Below are 17,623 nucleotides of genomic sequence, written 5' to 3'. Positions count from 1 at the left end.
TGGTCTCTGTGAATGCACACTAATGGGTGACTGACAAGCTTACCTTATAGGTGGAGGGATGTCATGGAAGGACTGAAGGAAGTACAGCTCTCCCAAAGGCAGCATCCTTTTTGGCTCTTTAGCCTGTAGTGAGAGGCAAACGTGGAAGGTGTTGCCCAAGTAGCAGCTCTGCAAATGTCCATCAATGGAACACAGTGAAGGAACACTGCAGAAGATGCTGTCGCCCTCGACAAATGAGCCTTAATACCTGAAGGTAAGGGCTGAGAGGAGATATCGGGATATAGTCTGAGAGGAGACCTGAAATACCCTGTATGGGTGTGTGTGTGTGTGTGCATTGATATAAACAGTCTTTTTTGACTTTCTGAAAGAAGCCGTCCTTGAAGTATAAAAGGCCAGGGCCCTTCTGGTGTCTAATGTATGTAGTGATCTTTCCAGGTCAGTAGTAGGAGATGGGGAAAAAGTAGGTAAAATTATAGGTTGAGAAAGGTGGAAGTGGGAGATGACCTTAGGCAGGAAGGAAATATCTGGGAAGAGAGTGACTTTGTCGGGATGGAATTAAAGAAATGGGGGATCCACTTGCAGTGCTGCAAACTCTGATGCCCTTCTGGCTGATGTTATAGCAACCAGAAAGAGAGTTTTAAGAGAAAGGAGGTATTCTGAAGTAGTAGCCAGAGACTCAAACAGGAGACATGTCAGCCAGTGTAGCACAGTTGACAGAGAGCATTGAGGAGTAGGTGGAGACGATGATGGTCAAATATTGGTAATGCCCCTGAAGAAACACTTTATGGTTGGATGTCTGAAAATCACTGCAGGATCCAAATCGTGTGGTTGGTATGCTATAATGGCTGAAAGGTAAACCTTGAGGGTTGAGAGCGATAGTTGCTTGTCAAACAAGTGAGAAAGGAATTGTAGAACAGTTCTTAAGGTCACTGGTTTAGTAGGTAGGTTATGTTGTAGAGCAAATTTAGAGAAAACTGCCCGTTTATGAGTCAGATTGTGGAGGGTTTCCCTAGCATGGGCCAAAATGTCATCTACTGAGGGAGGATCCCCCAGGCTATAAGGTGTAGGGTGTGGAGATCTGGATGGTAGGTTCTGCCCTGATGTTTGTTGAGGAGGTGAGGTATGGGAGGTAGACGGAGGTGGTTGTTGGCCACTCTCTGGAATAACTATTTTCCATCTCTCTGGAATAACTATTTTAAGGTTTGCAGGACTGGGCCCTTTCCCTGCAGCTGTTGCCCAGTTCCTCAGGGTTGCCACCTGTGGAAGCTGAGGACTGGGCTATATAAGAACAGGCCTTCCCCACAGACCTTTGCCTCAGCAATGAAGGTCTCTGGTTATGCTGTTGTTTCTGCCTTGCCTCCCTGGGCGCTGCTGCCTTGAGATGGTTCTTCCTGGCTTTGACTCTTGGACTGTCTGACCATGCTTTGCATCAGCCTTCTACTTGGCTGCTGTTTGGACTCAAAACCCTAGCTGGTTGGTCTCTGCTTGGGCTGTGGGGTTGGTTCTACCTTGTTCCTGTGGTCTTGCTCTGGACTGGGTCCTGGTGTCTATTCTAACATGCATACATGCATAATTCAGGTTTTTTGTGTGGAAGTCAATCATTCATTGGTTTGGTGAAGTTCTCAATAGCAGCTCAAAACCTATCACAGATTTTTCAGCACCATAAAAACCTAAAACATTTGCTGCCTGGATTATATTATACATGCTATTTAATACTAAAACTTGAAAGCTCTTAATATGATGCTGTTTTCAACTGGATTATATATTATAGACTAAATGTAAGAATCCCTATTCTTTTCATCAAGGAAGGCTCAGCCTCATGTTGAAGCTATGGAGAACTACTGCTGAAACAGCAAATACTTCAACCATAGTTACATTCTAAATCCCTTCTATATCACCTAGATGACTGTACCCTTCTCTGTTTACTTATCCATGTAAATCACTTGTCTTTTGTTAGCTACATATCAGTGTGACTGATGGGAAGCATTAAAAGCATAAAAGCTGTTAATACTGAAATGCCTTCAACATTTGCCTCCAATCCTGGTAAATATGGGCACCCATGCTCAAAGGAACAGAGGTTGCACCAAAGCAGAAGACTATTCATTTGATTGCCCCTTAAATTCACATTTGGCTTCACTGTATACTGAAGCTTTTATGGATTCCCATAAGCCTTTAGTGCATTACTGCTTCACCAATTTGAAATATTATTTCCTCAGCACACAGGACTAGAGAATGGCATGACAAAACCTTGGGAGAGATCCTTTGGGGAAAGAACTCTGAATCACAAGTCCTGTGACATTTGTTCCCTCACATTCACACTGAAGTATGCAAGATGCAGGCTCATATGCAATTCTTTAGACTGCCTTACTGTGTGAGTCATAACAGTTTCATTAAAAACACATAAATTTGCATAAAATTAATTAATCAAAAGTCTCAAATGCTAGGAAGTACAAATAATACTGATGCAGAACTAGAGGCACATGAGTACACATATCAAATATTAGCAATAAACATGGAGAAGGAGAAATATACTAAAAATAGAAGGCAGGAATACAAATCATTTCCTCACTTGGAAGCTGTTAGGTTTTTTTTGGGGGGGGGGGGGTTATTTGTTACTCAATTTGTTACCTACCTACCTCTGAGAGGACATGTGACAACTTACTGCTAGTAAGTAGTACAAGTAGTACTACTTACATACTAATCACAACTTGTTGACTGATCAACATTTATCTTATATTGATCTGATTATAAATCTATTACAGTGCGCAATATTACAACTAGCTGAAAAATGTTTATCAGAGTGTGAGATATCTTGAAGGCATGCTTTCTTCCAATTTATTTACTCTGCCATGTTATCATGGCAATTATGTAACCAAAACTCTCAAAAGGCTGTGTTAGCACAGTACAAGCCCTGGCAGATTCTACCAACTTGATAAAGCCTTGAGCATGGAACCTATGGTAGATTTCATGTCTGCCACTTAAGAAGCATATAGCTAAATTACTATGGGTTACAGCAACTATGAACACCATGGCAGTGTGAAACCATGGGTTGTCAAAATATGAATAATTTAGTAAAGCCATATTTGTTTATTAGCAATCCAATGTAGTTTTAGCATGGCTGCTGAAAAAATAGGGGATTCAGCTTTTTGGGAATTGTTAAGAATGCCCACTAAGAACATGTATTCTTCCACATGAGACAAAGCTGAGATGAACAGCTAACACCATGGAAAACAGAATTCTGACTCAGTTGATTAACAGCATGGAATGGTGTGTGTATATGTGTAAATCATCTTGTACTTTTATGTGTGTGAGAGAGAGAGCTCACATGAACAAATACAGGATGACATAAACCTGGCATTGCAGCAAAAATGCTCCATGTCTCCCAATGGATTACAAGTTAAATAGAAACTAATAATGTAACACATCTGCTAAAAAGAGCTAAGGGAAAAAAGAGTAGCGTCCAGGTCATGGGAAATTACCATTCTACCCTACCTTTTGTTAACCAAGAGTATCAGAATCACTCTGCCAATTTATAGATGCCACATTTTAAAAACAACTGACAAACTAGAGTACATCCTGAAGAGGATGACAAGGGTGGTGAAGGATCTGAAAACCAAGACCTTAATAGAGTATTTATTCTTAACGAGATAAAATTTAAGAAGTGATAGTACAGTACCTTTGGCCTCCTCCTTGCATCCTCACTCATCGTCTTGGTAATCTGCTACACACACCTTCTCTCATCCAACTCCCTCTATCCTGTCCTCTCCCTGGTAAATTTCACTAGAAAGCAAGCAAAGCAAAGCGTGCTGCTTATATACTGCCCCATAGTGCTTCAAGCACTCTCTGGGTTGTTTACAAATTACTTATGCAGGCTACACATTGCCCCCCCCCCCACGAGCTGGGTAGTCATTTTACCAACCTCGGAAGGGTAGAAGGCTGAGTCAACTTTGAGCCGGCTACCTGGGATTGAACCCTGGGTCGTGAGCACAGTTTTAGCTGCAGTACAACAGTTTAAACATCTTATACTACTACTAGGGCCCAGTATACACTAGATTATCTCTCCCTGACCTTGCAGAACAAAATGTTTCTCAAAGAAGGCCAGTAAAGAAATCAGCTGGCAAGTCTGACCACAACAAAGTGGAGGGGGTGTGTGATGTGGCCACACAATCCTTGTAAAACTGCTGGAAGTCATTCAACCTTTAAATTGCTATAAATAAGCATTTTCTTACTCCTCCTACTTCAAAGTTGATACAAATTGATTCATACTAATCTCCCACTGGCCAGAAACAGATATTAGAGAGAAAGCCCATAATTAGAGTTGAAAGCATGCTTGCTTGTGAAATCAGACTTCTTGCTTCCAAAGCACCCCATGTTAACCCCTTAACTCCTGAAGACCCATCACCAAACAAAGCAAGCAATTTGTATAATCCAAGAGGTAAGGAAAACTCAGGTCATGACACTCAGCTGCTCGTGTTAGTAAGGGATGTCCCTTTTCCAATTACTGGCTATCTGTTTCTGGTCTGAGTCTTCCCTGTATTGTCCATTTTTATCCTAGCCCACTGTCTTTTTCCATGTGTAAGACATAGTAGCTATTGAGCCTGGTGAGGGCTTTAAACTGATTTCTGCTTATAAAGGTGGAATGCAATTCATCTGACTCAGGCACAACACAGGGTCAATAAAATAGCTTTATAATTCTAACAAGCCATATTTCAGTTGCAAGGCAATACAACATCCCAGGCTTTGACATAAATTGTTTAGTGCACATATTAAAGCATTTGGCAAAAATGTATTTAAGTGAAAGCAGAAACATGGGGAGAAGCCGCAGGAGGAAAAACATTTTTGCAAGAGCTACCTAAATTTGTGTATCTCTCAATCTACCCTTTCATCTTTCTCAATGATCTTCTTACAGGAAAAACTCCCCCAGCTTCATTACAGAAAGGCAGGTCCACACCCTGTGAAAAACTGAAAGTAACCTGTGTTTTATTTGCACTTTGTGTCCTTGGTGCTGAACGGCAACTTTCTGCATCCATGCAAACAAAACACATCCTGGAAACAGCAACAAAAACCATGACAGATGAGAAAGCTTATACAGACTACCAACGTTTCCTGCATTTCATACTCCCAGAAAATGCTTCACTGCTTTATGCCTGTTTATGCAATAAAGAAATTTCCAACAAGGTGGAAGAGCTCTGTTAATTTTATGAGAAGCAGTGCAAACATTTACTGACACCTAATAGGTAAAGTTATGCTGAACTCTGGGGGAATGTACTATCAGAACTGTATTTTAACCAGGGATGCAATCCAGAGAGATGTAGCAGTATCCGTATTGTGAAGATAATACTTATCTACCTTACAGCATTATAGTAAGGCAAGGATAGGCAACCTCCAGAAGTCCACAAGCCAATTAAGGCCCTCCCCATTTTTCTATTTTAAGTGGTCTCTTTTTTTCTTAACTGAAAGAGGGGGAAAAAAACCTTGCATCTCCTAATGGCAATCCATTGCCTATTAACTGAGGAGGAATCAGGAGTGCTGGAGAGTCCTCAAAATATGGCAAAATTGCCCACACAGCCCTGAAAGAACATAATGGCTTTTTGCCCCTCCACCAAAAAAAATGAGCAGGGGAGGAGCTGGACAGCTGAGTAATGCTGCATTTGAACCCCACAGACAGCACATGGCCTATAGGCCACATGTTACCTTCCTTTGCTGCAAGTAGAGTAATAGACTAACACGTTAAATAATAATATCACTTTATCTGAAACACACTGAGAATGGAATGACTATACAGTGGTGCCCCGCATGACGACGATCCTGCTAAACAACAAAACTGCAGGAGGATGACTTTTTGCAATCGCTGTAGCGATTCGCAAAAACAGGCATTTCAATGGGGGAATTCGGCTTCATAATGATTTGGTCCGTGCTTTGCAGACTGTTTATTCGCAAGACAATGATCTTTACAGCTGATCGTCAGCTTCGCAAAATGGCTTCCCGCTGTTTCCGGACCCATGCTTCGGAAAACAGCAATTAAAAACAGCTGATAGGTGCTCGCAAAATGGCTGCCCTATGGAGGATCTTCGCAGGACGATGAGGTATTTTCCCCACTGGAATGCATTCACCGGTTTTCAATGCACTCCAATGGGGAAACTGTTTTCACATGGTGACGATTTCGCTGTACAGCGATTTCAGGGGAATGAATTATCGTTGTCATGTGGGGCACCACTGTATTAGTATCAACACTTACATGCACTGACTGACCGCCAGTGAACTGAATGAATACTCTTCGAAACATATTTAAATAAAATGTGTCAGATTTGCACTAACTGATACAAAAGCCTCAACAAGTGGGTTAAAGCACGTTCATGGAACATAACAAAGGTTATTAATCAATGGTGAATATTAATTGATTTTTAAAAATAGCATCAGCATCAGGTAAAGGTTTTAAAACTGTGGTTACTAAATAGAACCTCTATGCTCACAAGCAATATTTCTCTTGATAACCAGATGCTGGATGACAAATACCACAATGCAGTTCTTGACTTCACCTATGAAATGGCTGAATGTTCTAGAAATCCATCTCACATATATGTAAGGCAGGGTACACCGAGTATCATTAGTCCAGGGAGGCCCTGAAATCTGAGAGGAGCTCCAAAAGGGGCTTTGGCCAAAAAACGGTTGAGAATGGGTATTTTAAGGAACCAGCCAAACACCCTTGGAGCATGGACATTTTTACAATTTTGTGCCAATCCTTGATTCTCATGATCAAAATGAAAACAGTCACAGCTTCTTCTAAGATCAAGGAGCTTGTACTTTCATAATTTATTGTATACATTTATAAATGATACAGTATTTCAGTATCACCATTTAGTGGCAGTACTTTTTTTCACTATCAGAGATCTGGCAAGTCCTTGCAAGCAAGCCTAGGAAAGGAAAATAAAAGCAGGCAAAGATCTGTCATTATGTCCCCGAGTAACAGTTTAGAGGCTAAACAAAGTCCAACAGTTTTACAACAAAATTAAAACATATGGAGGGAATACTGCAGCCAAATGAAATGCATATTCCCAAAGTATTTGTATGGTACAGCAGAAAATAAGTAGTTTAAAATTCAGTGTAACAATCATTTTGACAAAGAGAGCAAATGCAGATTTCTGGCAAGCTGGATCTAGGAAATTTTGCACGGTTGCCCTGAAAAACTGTCCACCTGGGGAGCTAAGGAATGCAGTCTTATTTCCCTTATCTAGCTTCCAGTAAGTAAAGAAAGAAGCACTCTGGGTATACCCTACCTGTGGATAAGCTCCTTATCTTTTGGCTGGCAGTCAGCAAAGCAGTTTGGGGAGAACAGAAAGGAAGACTTGTGGAAGTGAGACAATTACTGAAATCCTGTTGCTTACTGTAGTAACTATTACTACATAGAGGAAGACCACTAATCAGTGAGGATCTGGTGAGTCAACTCCTCTGTAATTTCTGTTGATCTAAATGAGCCTACTCTAACTGTGACTTCAGTATAATAAGCATCAACTAGAGTAGGCCCATTTGAATCAATAAATTTACAGAGGAGTTGACTCACCAAATCCCCTCTGATTCAATGGGCTTACTCTAATACAACTTACTAGGCTAAGCAACAGGATTTCAGTCATTGTTGCAAAACAATATTCATAGCCTCTTTTGAAAAGTTCTCTATGTATCTCAACAACATGGCTCTTTTTGCCTACTTCCTCTGGAAGACAACAGCAACAATAGCAGGCATTTATGTAACACTTTAAATATGTTCCCAGTGTTCCATATACCTCACCACAGCAGTCTTCAAAACATTCCAGTAAGGTAGGTCAATTCCACTGCAGACAAAAGAGCGAGACTAAGACACATAAGCTTGCCCAAGGCCACATGCAATCCAAAACTACACCATGCCTACTAAGGAGCAAACACCATAGTTCAATGGTGCTCCTTCCCATCAACTGCATAAAATTGGTATCTAAGGGTTTTGATGGCAGATGTGAGGCAAAATATGAACAGGGCATTTTCTGTCTCACTGCTCAGTTCTTTTAGACTTCCATGGCACATTCACTCTCTCAAAATTGCCTCCCACAGGGCATATGCTGCTCATTCTGATGCTGACCTCAAAGGAGATGAGTTATATTCCAAGGCATTTCTCCTCTCAATTCTCATCACTTTATAGAACAGTCAAAATTTCTGGGCTACTTGTATATCAGGTCAACAGGAACTAATAACTACATTTACACCATTCATCCCTGAGGCAGCTACCCTAATGCAACCTGCCTAATTAGCTAACATCCTAGCCGGTGTCTCTTGCAATCCAGTTTGAGACCCCCAGGGGGTTATAGGTTTAAGAGGCTAGCTAGTGCCTTTCTCAGTTTAGAAGGAAAGAGAACCCTTCTGTAATGAATCATTAAATAATCAACACTATGACTTGAAAGTCTGATAAAGAAACTGGCTTTTATATATATGCCTTATGGACTCACCATCTGTCCATGTAAAAATATAACCTTAGTTCTTTCCCCTCCCCCATGCAAACCGCCTTCTTTACAGAGGTATAATTTAGGGTAAGGGAGTGCCATGTTCTTGCTGATCTTGTTAAACTGGACATCAGAAATACTTGCTGATCTACAGAAATTCACACAAGAGTTCTACTGGTTCTACTTTTTTCCCTACTCCAGTTCAAAGTAACTACTTGAGGGAATAAAACAGTAAGAAACGCTAAAGCAAAAGCTGGTGAAAATGCTATCTAAATGGGTATTGTAAATAGCCGATCAGAATAAAAGCTAAAACCTCGTTACTTACACCCATGAACATTAACCCCAGAGCCATAACTTTCAGTGGCACATTGACAATAAATAAGAAACCAAGACTTGCTTTTTTGTTTTGTTTTGTTTCAGAGCTGTTGCCGACTCAGCACATGACAAGGGAAATACAGTAAGTGTTGACTCTGTAAGTGGTGGCAAGTCACCACTGAAAGTCACACTGGTGGACCAGTATAAGTATGCAATAGGATTCCAGCCAAAGGTTTCAAAATCAAGTTCTAATCCTTGTCTTTTCCCCAGACCATGCCCCACCCCTGTTTCCCCTGGACTAATGGAGTCCCCGTGTCCTGTTTTTCTATGTCCTCATTTCTCCCACCCCTTTTCAAAGGTCCATCCAAGGGCTCTTCCACTTTCCAGAACAAGGACCAAACATCCATGGCTCAGCTTGCCCCTTTGTTACACTGCAGGAGCTCAGCCAGCCATCAAATCCCTTCAAGAACTGTTACAAAACAGATTTTGAACCAGGTTGAATAGCCAGATTTAAATGGAAGAACTTTGCCGCAGGACTTCTAAAAGATATTATAGCCCTTAATCTTAAAAAAAAAAAAACCTAATTAGGCAGACAATTTGAATGAGCCATTTGCCTCACAGGTTGCAAAGACTCAAATTAAAAAAGAGCAACAAAGTACATCATCATCATAATCTCAGCACGAAATTATGATATACTGAGCTCATAAATACAAAAAGGTAATCTGTATAATGCTTGCTCTGAACAAAATATATCTCAAGGCACAATGTGAAGAGTTACTTTTGATTTTAAAAAATAAATCTTCCCCTGGCTTGGCAGCAGAGTATCTGAAAGACCACCTGATCTCATATGAAGCAGACTATTAATGAAGATCTTAAAGCAACAGGGCATCCTCAGAGGTCAGGCAGCTGGCGATGTGTGAGAGGACAGCTGGCATTTAATCACCCCAAATGAGGGCTCTCCCCACAAACATACAGGCGGCAGCTACTTTGCAGTATGCAGTTTCGTGAGTAAATAGTTTGGCACCTACCTACTTGCAGCAGAAGACAAAATGAAACTCATTGTGGAATTGACACAACATACTCATCCACTGCTGAACTTAATCAGCATGGGCACTTCCAAGATACTTTTGACTTCATTGGCATTTTTCTCCTTTATCCTCTTTTCTCCTTTTACTAGTTAAAACTGCATGTTTAAATTTTTGATGTGATGTTTTTACTTTTGTTCAACTACCCTGGAACAGTTATAACACTTTTTAAAATGGAGACCAAAATGAAACTACAAGTCCCAAATCTGATAACTACTCATCTGCTTTCTACTGACCAACCTGCATGCAATTACTGTACGGTATTTAGGAATTCAGCCATCAGACAAGTTCAGTCTAGTAAATTATTGGTCCCACATTTACACCCTTGGGGCATTGTGCCCTACTTCAAGAGAACAGTTTGGCTTCTAAGGATCAGAAGCAAACATGCCAGAGCTATTATTGGCCCAGGCATCTCAACATAAATACCATGATCTGAATGCATATACTAGCCATAACTGCATTAACATTATGTGTAGTTTAAGATGTTTAGCACTATGATTCCATATACACTTTAGTTCTCCTTGTTTAGTCATTATTTGTAATCATGGAGGAGGGCTTTGCACACACTCTGACTCCACCCCTTCACCCTTAACCCTCTTGTGTTGACAAGGAACATCAGCATTCAGCCAGAAATGTAACTACTGTACATTCAGGCAAATGTATTTACAAAGCTCCATGTGATCAAAAGCCCTGGATTACATTTCTGCTGGAGATCTTCCCCACTAACATGGGAGTGGGGAGAAAGTGTCTCTGCTCTGCTATATTTTTACCAAGAAGAAGAAGAAGAAGAAGAAGAAGAAGAAGAAGAAGAAGAAGAAGAAGAAGAAGAAGAAGAAGAAAGGAACCACATAGGGCGTTGATATGATGTTATATAAAATCAGCAAGCTACCTTTACTTTAGTCTGTGAGAGTAACTGGTACAAGGTCAATAACTAGCCTTGTGAATTTGAATTACAGCAACACCATCTAAAAAAATCACAAGATTACATAGGCCACAGTCCTATGTACTCTTATGAGAATTTATGCCCACAAAATTCAATGGAACTGATTCTGAGTTAACATGCATGGAATTATACTACTAATTTTTCAAAGTTCACAGTGCTAGATGCCACGATCATTAATCCTCCAGCATCTACTTCCTTGGAAACATGTGGTCAAATTCTCTACAAATTCAGACAGAATTCTAATGCCTTTGTAAAAAATAAACACACCTACACAAACTGCCACCTTATTTATGTTGCAATAACTTCAACAAGTATCTCTACTTTAATGTTGCAGCAACTGTGTACAGTATGTGGGGGGTGTTACTGAAAGTAACAAGAAGCTTATTTTAGCAGACTGGTGTTCATGGCTGAGTTTCATATCTCTATCTGATTTTCAAAAATATACAAATCAGCACCTATATTTTCCTAAAGTGGCAACAGATCACTTTCCCTGGTGACACAAGAGAGACCAATATGTCACCGCAGAAAGATGACTAGTACTGTATTTGGGACTCTAGGTATATCAGCATCACTGGAGGCAGCAAGGGGAGTCCTATGGCCCTTACCAGGGGGAAAGGGAGTAAGACGTGTTAAGCGTACAGATCAACCCAATAGGAGATTACCATCCTCCCTGTTTATCCTCAGCCTCTTTTCCTGGTGAAAATGACAGGGGCAGGCATGCCTGGGAGCTGGCTGTTGCAAAGCTCAGATTACACTTGATCCCAGGTCCAGATAAGTCTCTCCCTGAACAAAATGATCCCCGCAACTTTCAACCGGATTTCACCCGCAGCAAGAGCGTCAGGCCAGCGATAAAAGGCGCTCGCACTTCAGAAGCACGATCGTGACCAGAAAACACAAACAAGGCAGGATTCTTTCCTCATTCGGTAGATCTCTAGGGGCCAACTCGCCTCAGGCAAACATAATCCAAACACGGATAAATATATATAGACGCACACATATAGACATAGATATAGATATAGAGAGAGAGACACCGATATATATGCACATGCCGCGGGCGCAACTGAGACAAAAAAAAAAAACCAACACAAAAAACCCGGCTGGTTTGTTTTTCCTTGCAAATGACGCCACAGGTACGCGCTGACCGGTCCCTTTGGGACAGGTTAGGGAAATGGGTAACACAGACACAAACGAAGTCTATTAGCTCCTAAACGCTGTTTCTGAAACCGTGGAGTAGAAGCCAATACTCCCCCCCCCCCCGGCCGTATTTGGCCAGCCTTACAGGAGGGGCAGCGCTAGCGGTGGGGGAAGAAGATGAGATCATGATGGGATCCGAGGTGAGAAACCACGCAGGTTGATATACAGTGTACTTAGGAAATGCGAATGGCGAGGGGAGAGCCAGAGGACGCCTCCCTTGTGCCGGGGGAGGGCCAGTTACACCTGCCGGGCATCCTCAATGGCTCCAAAGCCTTCGGGGCTTATTACTGTAGCCCAGCTGTGCGTGGCAGGTGCCGGGGGGAGAACAGACGTTGCCGAGGAAGAAGGGAACTGCCAAGAGGGGGAGATCGGGGCCCCAGGAAGAGCCCCGCCGCAAGTGCACACGGCAAAGGGAAGGGAAGGTCGTAAAATGGGCAACGACAGGTTAACCCGCCATGGAGCGGGCAAGGGGGCGAGCGGGCGGTGCACAGGTGTGGTGTGCGCGCAAGGAAAAGATGGGCGTGTGTCTCCTCGCCCAGGAGACTCAGGGAATTTGTTTCCGGGAGGGGGAGAAGGCGGCGGCGCGGGCGCCTCCTCTTGTCAGCTCCCTGGCTCAACTCACGGGCAACTCCACCGTGACTTCGGTCCCGTCGAGCAGCTGCACCCGGCACTGCAGCGCCGCTCTGCCGCCCGCCGCCGCCGCCGCCTGGATGTGATGCACGGCGGGCGCGGCGGCCGGGATCGCCGTGCCCGGTCCTGCCCCTCTCAGCGCCCCGTCGCGTTGGTCACCTTCGCCGCCTTCCCCGCCTCGCCCGTAGCGCTGCATCGACCGCCGGCCAAAGGTCCTCCGCAGGAACCGCAGCATCCTGCACGAGGCGGAGGAGCCGAGTCCAAGGGGGACGGAGGTGGTGGTGGTGGGAGGCGGCTTGGCCACACGCTCGCCCGCCGCCCCGCGGGCCGGCCGGCCGAACCCCGCCGCCCCTCGCGGCGCGGCGAGGAGGAGGAAGCGAGCCCGGGCAGCGACCGCGCGGGAGGGAGCCCGCTCGCTTGCGCCGCCGGCGCCTCTCCTTGCAGCGCCACCCGCCGCCGCCCCGGAGTCCGGCACCGCTCGTCAGAGGTGGGCTCGTCACGGCGCAGCGGAGGCAGGCCGGGCGGGCGGGGAGCGACTCCTCTGTGGGCGGCCCTCCGCGACTCCGCCTTCCTTCCGGCCGCAGCCGACGCCTCCGCCCGACACCGCTCGGAAGAGGCAACCTGTAGGGAGCGCGCCTCCCGAGTGTGTGTGTGTGTGGGGGGGGTTCGTTCCCTCTCCGCCCGACCCCCGCGGGCCGCGCCGCGTCCAGTGGCCGCCCCTTCCCTGCTGGGAGGGAGGGGGCCGGGAAGGCCACCTGGACTCCCTTTCCTCTCTCCTCCGCCCTCCCAGTGGCGCCTCCCTCGTTCCGCCGGCCGTGCTGCGCTTCTCGGCCTCGCCTCGCTCCGGGAGCCGCTTGACCAGGGCTGAGGAGAGGAGAAGGGGAGGCGGGCGCCCTTTCCAGGTCTAAGGGCTGTGCCTGGCGCTTTCCACCTGGTAAACTTGCCCCGACAGAGAGCGGCGCTAGCTTCGGTTTCCCTGGGCGCTGGTTTGGCGCCCTCTGTTGCCGGGGCTTGCGTTGAGGCGCAAGAACCAATTACCTGTACTCTGACCAACCGAAACTAGTATAGTTTTGGAAGAGGTTGCTGGAATAAGCTAGAATGTTTCTTCTCTGAGGAAAAAAAAAACTCGATAATATTTATGGAACTGACGTCCAGGAAAAAAAATCTACCAAGACCGGGAGGGTTGGCAGGAGGGGGGCTGAGGCAAGACCACAAGAAGTTGGGGAGACAGGCGTTGGTGCCTCCCACAAATCTGGCTGGCCTCAATGTACTTGGAAGGGAGCTCGCCAAACGGCGCCTCCTATGGTGTGCTAATGTTATTGTGTCAATAATTAACTACGGCCAATGGTGTAGTTAGTGCTTAGTGCATTAATTAGACTTAATGCTTTGGAGAGGGAATCAACTACTTTTGCGCCTGGCCAACAAAATTAGCAATCAGCTTCGTCTCTTTTCCCTGTTTCCACCTTTGCGAGGAGGTCTTAAGTGCCGATCATTCCAAATAAAGGAGAGCAGTCAATGCTTCTGGTTGTCTCCAATCCTCTTGTGGTCTGCCTGGCCACAGCGGTGTTAAGCTTCAGAGTGTGCAAAGATACGTGACTTGAGGAATTTATTCTGCATCGAACCTGGGTCTAGGGTGCAGCAGAACGATAACTGTAGTGAAAGTGGGGGAAGGACAGATGTTCCTGAACTGGTGAAATATTATAGCAGAATTGTCTTATCTTTGGTCCTGCTTTGTTCGGAACACTGACTGGTATCTTTGAGGAAAACACATGGAATGGTCCCTTGTGCACACAATTCCTCTTTCAATGCTGCTTACGTAAGGGAGAATTAATTAACTCCTTGAACAACCGTAGAGCCCCATTGTTTGCAACAGGCAGAGCTCTGGCCTGCTCTCAGATTTACAAAACAGATAAACAGGTAATTATATTTTCCATGCTGTCTTATAGGAAATGCTGGCCACTAAAAAATAATCTGACTTTTTAAAGGAGGAAGTGAAAGGAAGTCTCTACTATTAAGCCCTGGCTCTTCATCTTGAGTTAGTTTGATGTGTTGCTTTCCTCACCACATTGCTCTATTTTCTAGAAACTTGATGGGAACTTATGAAAGGAAGGGGGATATGCAAAATGGTAGACCTGCAAACTTTGCAGTAGGCCAAGAACTAGATAAGAGTCCAATCCTAACTAGTCAAGAGGCTGAGGACCACCTAAACAGACAGTTGGCCAACTGGAGCTCTGCTGGGTCCAAATCCCTCCCATTTTAAGGCTAGCAGAAATTATTTAGGATCAGCCTCACCTAGCCCGGCGGTTCTTCACCTGGGCGATATTGACCCCCAGGGGGCGATTTTGTTTTTCAGGGGGGTGATGGAACGAAAAGGGGCAATGTGGGGGTGAAGGAACAGAAGGGGGGCAATATGGGGGTGATGGAGCGAGCCAAACCTGAGAAGGCGGCTGCAGCCGCAGTGCTGGCAGCAGACCCGGCAGGCGGATCCAGAGCAGCTGGTGCTGGGAGCGGATCCAATGCTGCCCCCATTGCAGGGCAATGATAACCTCCTTAGTGGCTCAAGAGGGTGTTTCTTTCAAAAAGGTTAAGAACCACTGACCTAGACTACATTTTGGTGCTGGCATAGTGGGTTGTGTCCCTAGGTTGGAGAGATTTTGGATTTGGTGTAACTTAGCTATTGCCTGATGCTGTCCTTTTACCACCACCACCACTTTCCCTCTGGCTTTTTATTGGTGTTTTGTTTTTAATTGGTTGATCATAACCAGCACAGCTCTTGTGCCAGCAAAGCATTTTGCTGGCAGATCTCTTGAAATCAGCTAGCACAAGGGTCGTCGTGCCAGCACAAAAGCATCTGCCCATTCCAAACCCACTATGGATCATTCTATGAGTTAGAATTGTACTACAGTTGTGTAACTTCTAAACACTTTTCCAACTGATATTTATGGCTATAGAACAAATAAGGGGTTGCATATTGTCATTTATGAGGATTGATATCTTAACCGACCAGATAGGCGGGATATTAAATAAATAAATAAATAAATAAATAAATAAATACATAAATAAACAAACAAATAAATAAATAAATAAATAAATAAATAAATAAATACAGACTTTTCTGATGACTCCTTCCTAAAGTTAGTTAAATGTTTCAGTAATCCCTGTTAGAAGCAGTGATTCTTTTAGTGAGAAAAGAGTGTAGGGGATACTAGTCATTGCCAGTGAGATGGCAGATAAAGACTGCACTCAACTGTACATAGTAGAACTATTTAGGCATTGACTTGTTACCACCTTTATTGGTTTTTTTTCTTTTCTGGCTTTACTCTTCTCATTTGAAATTTGTGAAAGTAATGAGTATTCTCCATGTTATTGATTATTAAAAATAAATAACAGCCAACAATTCTACAGTTAAGGCTTTCTTCATAATCTGTTCTCTCCATAGATGAAGATCTCTCAAAGGAATTACTTGTCTTGTCAAGGCTGATGACGGTTCTTTTAGAATTCAGTGATAATGAACATATCAATGGAGGAAAAGTTGCAAGACTTTATTAGGGAGACAAGAGGCAGGAAAGCAAAAAGCACGCACACTAAAACAGTAAAGTGGAGAAAAATCTTATGGCGGGAGCCACTGAAAAACAATAGTGGACAAGCCATGAAAATCACTTGTGCAGCACCCTCCAGAGTCCAGTCTATGCTGAGGCTTTCTGGGGGCCAACATGCTTTTTAAAGCATGCATCTGCTCATTAAGCACACCTTTGTATGACCAACTTGTTAGATGTTTACATTTCACTAATTGGCTAAATAATAAGAGAACATCTCGCTACTGAACAAACTGATAAGAAAACCAGTCATCAAAGTACAACACCTGCTACAATTGTCTGACCTAAGTACTCCTTACCACTTTTCAAACGTCTCACTAGAGAACATTTGGAATAAACAACGTGCCACCTTTTTGAGTCTCTGCCAGTTTCCAGCAGTTGGAGTCTTCCCCTAAGGAACCTTTAGCAACCTCTGATGCCTTGTGAGTGTCCAGCAGCCTAAGCATTGGGCACAGAGAGGAATATTGGTGCATACTACACGAGGCCTCCTCCTCATTTTCCCATGTGAACACTACAACCCACCTTTTAGTGACAACTTTTACAATATATATCTAATCCATTAAAAGAAAGAAACCCACCCACCCACACCCTATTAAAATATTAAGTTACTGCTTCTGATATCAATCCTAAATAGGGGTTTCTTTCTTTCTTTTTTTAGTTCTTTCATTCTTTCTTTTAATGGATTAGATTTATATTTCAGGAAGATTGCCTTCCAGATCAAGGAAAAAATGACACAGGCACAAACTGTGGGGGGAGGCTCATATGAACAATCTAGTCTTGAGTAAACCCCAGAATTAAGAGTAGTGATAAACTATTTTAATATAAAGATCTTAAAACAATTCTAAAACTCAATTGGGGCAGTTAAAATACAATTTCAATTATGTTGTGGCAGTAAGTATTATTTTAAAATTTGTTTTTTTATATATATAAGTGTCACCCATAATGCAAAAGAAGGAAATGAACATCAATCAATCAGGACCAGTGACCTAAATTAAGAGCACTTAATCATAAAAACATACAGCTTTATGCTATTAATCATACAGTCTTGCTAGAAAACATGATCCACTGAAGAACTCTGAGTCAGATGCTAGTAATTCTTTAAAGGCACTCTTCCAGAATTTAAGCTGCTGGAAGAATGGATCATATGGTGAAGTCATTGTTTGTATATAGAATAAATAGATGCTAAATGTTCAAGAAATGATTGTCTTTTCAGTTGCTTAAATAACTCTTAATGTGTTGATTTCTCTGATAGTCCTATGGTCAAAATTGAATCTAGCTAGCTTTTATAGAGAATCTGTTGGAAATTTTTGAGACATTTCTAACGAAGCACAATCTCATTTCCCCCAATAAAAAAAACAATAGCAAATTGTAATAGGAAAAGCAGCTCTCCAT

General features: G+C 43.4%; 1 protein-coding gene across 4 annotated transcripts in view; it reads right to left on the bottom strand.

The window, feature by feature from the left end:
* Positions 1 to 13,102, bottom strand: part of EPB41L4B (erythrocyte membrane protein band 4.1 like 4B) — a 172,642-nt gene extending 159,540 nt beyond the window's left edge. The window contains exon 1 of one of the 4 annotated variants that reach the window (XM_020804925.3): positions 12,628 to 13,102. In XM_020804925.3, coding sequence (XP_020660584.3) covers positions 12,628 to 12,870 — 243 coding nt within the window. In that variant the 5' untranslated portion in view covers positions 12,871 to 13,102. The remainder of the gene's footprint in view (positions 1 to 12,627) is intronic. The other 3 variants (XM_078377647.1, XM_073003946.2, XM_073003948.2) reach the window with 3 other exon arrangements.
* Positions 13,103 to 17,623: the final 4,521 nt, after the last annotated feature.

Source organism: Pogona vitticeps, chromosome 6 (genome assembly GCF_051106095.1).
Source record: "Pogona vitticeps strain Pit_001003342236 chromosome 6, PviZW2.1, whole genome shotgun sequence".
Lineage (NCBI taxonomy): Eukaryota > Metazoa > Chordata > Lepidosauria > Squamata > Agamidae > Pogona > Pogona vitticeps.
Note: the sequence above shows the minus strand (reverse complement) of the source record. Positions and strands in the feature narration are given on the sequence as shown.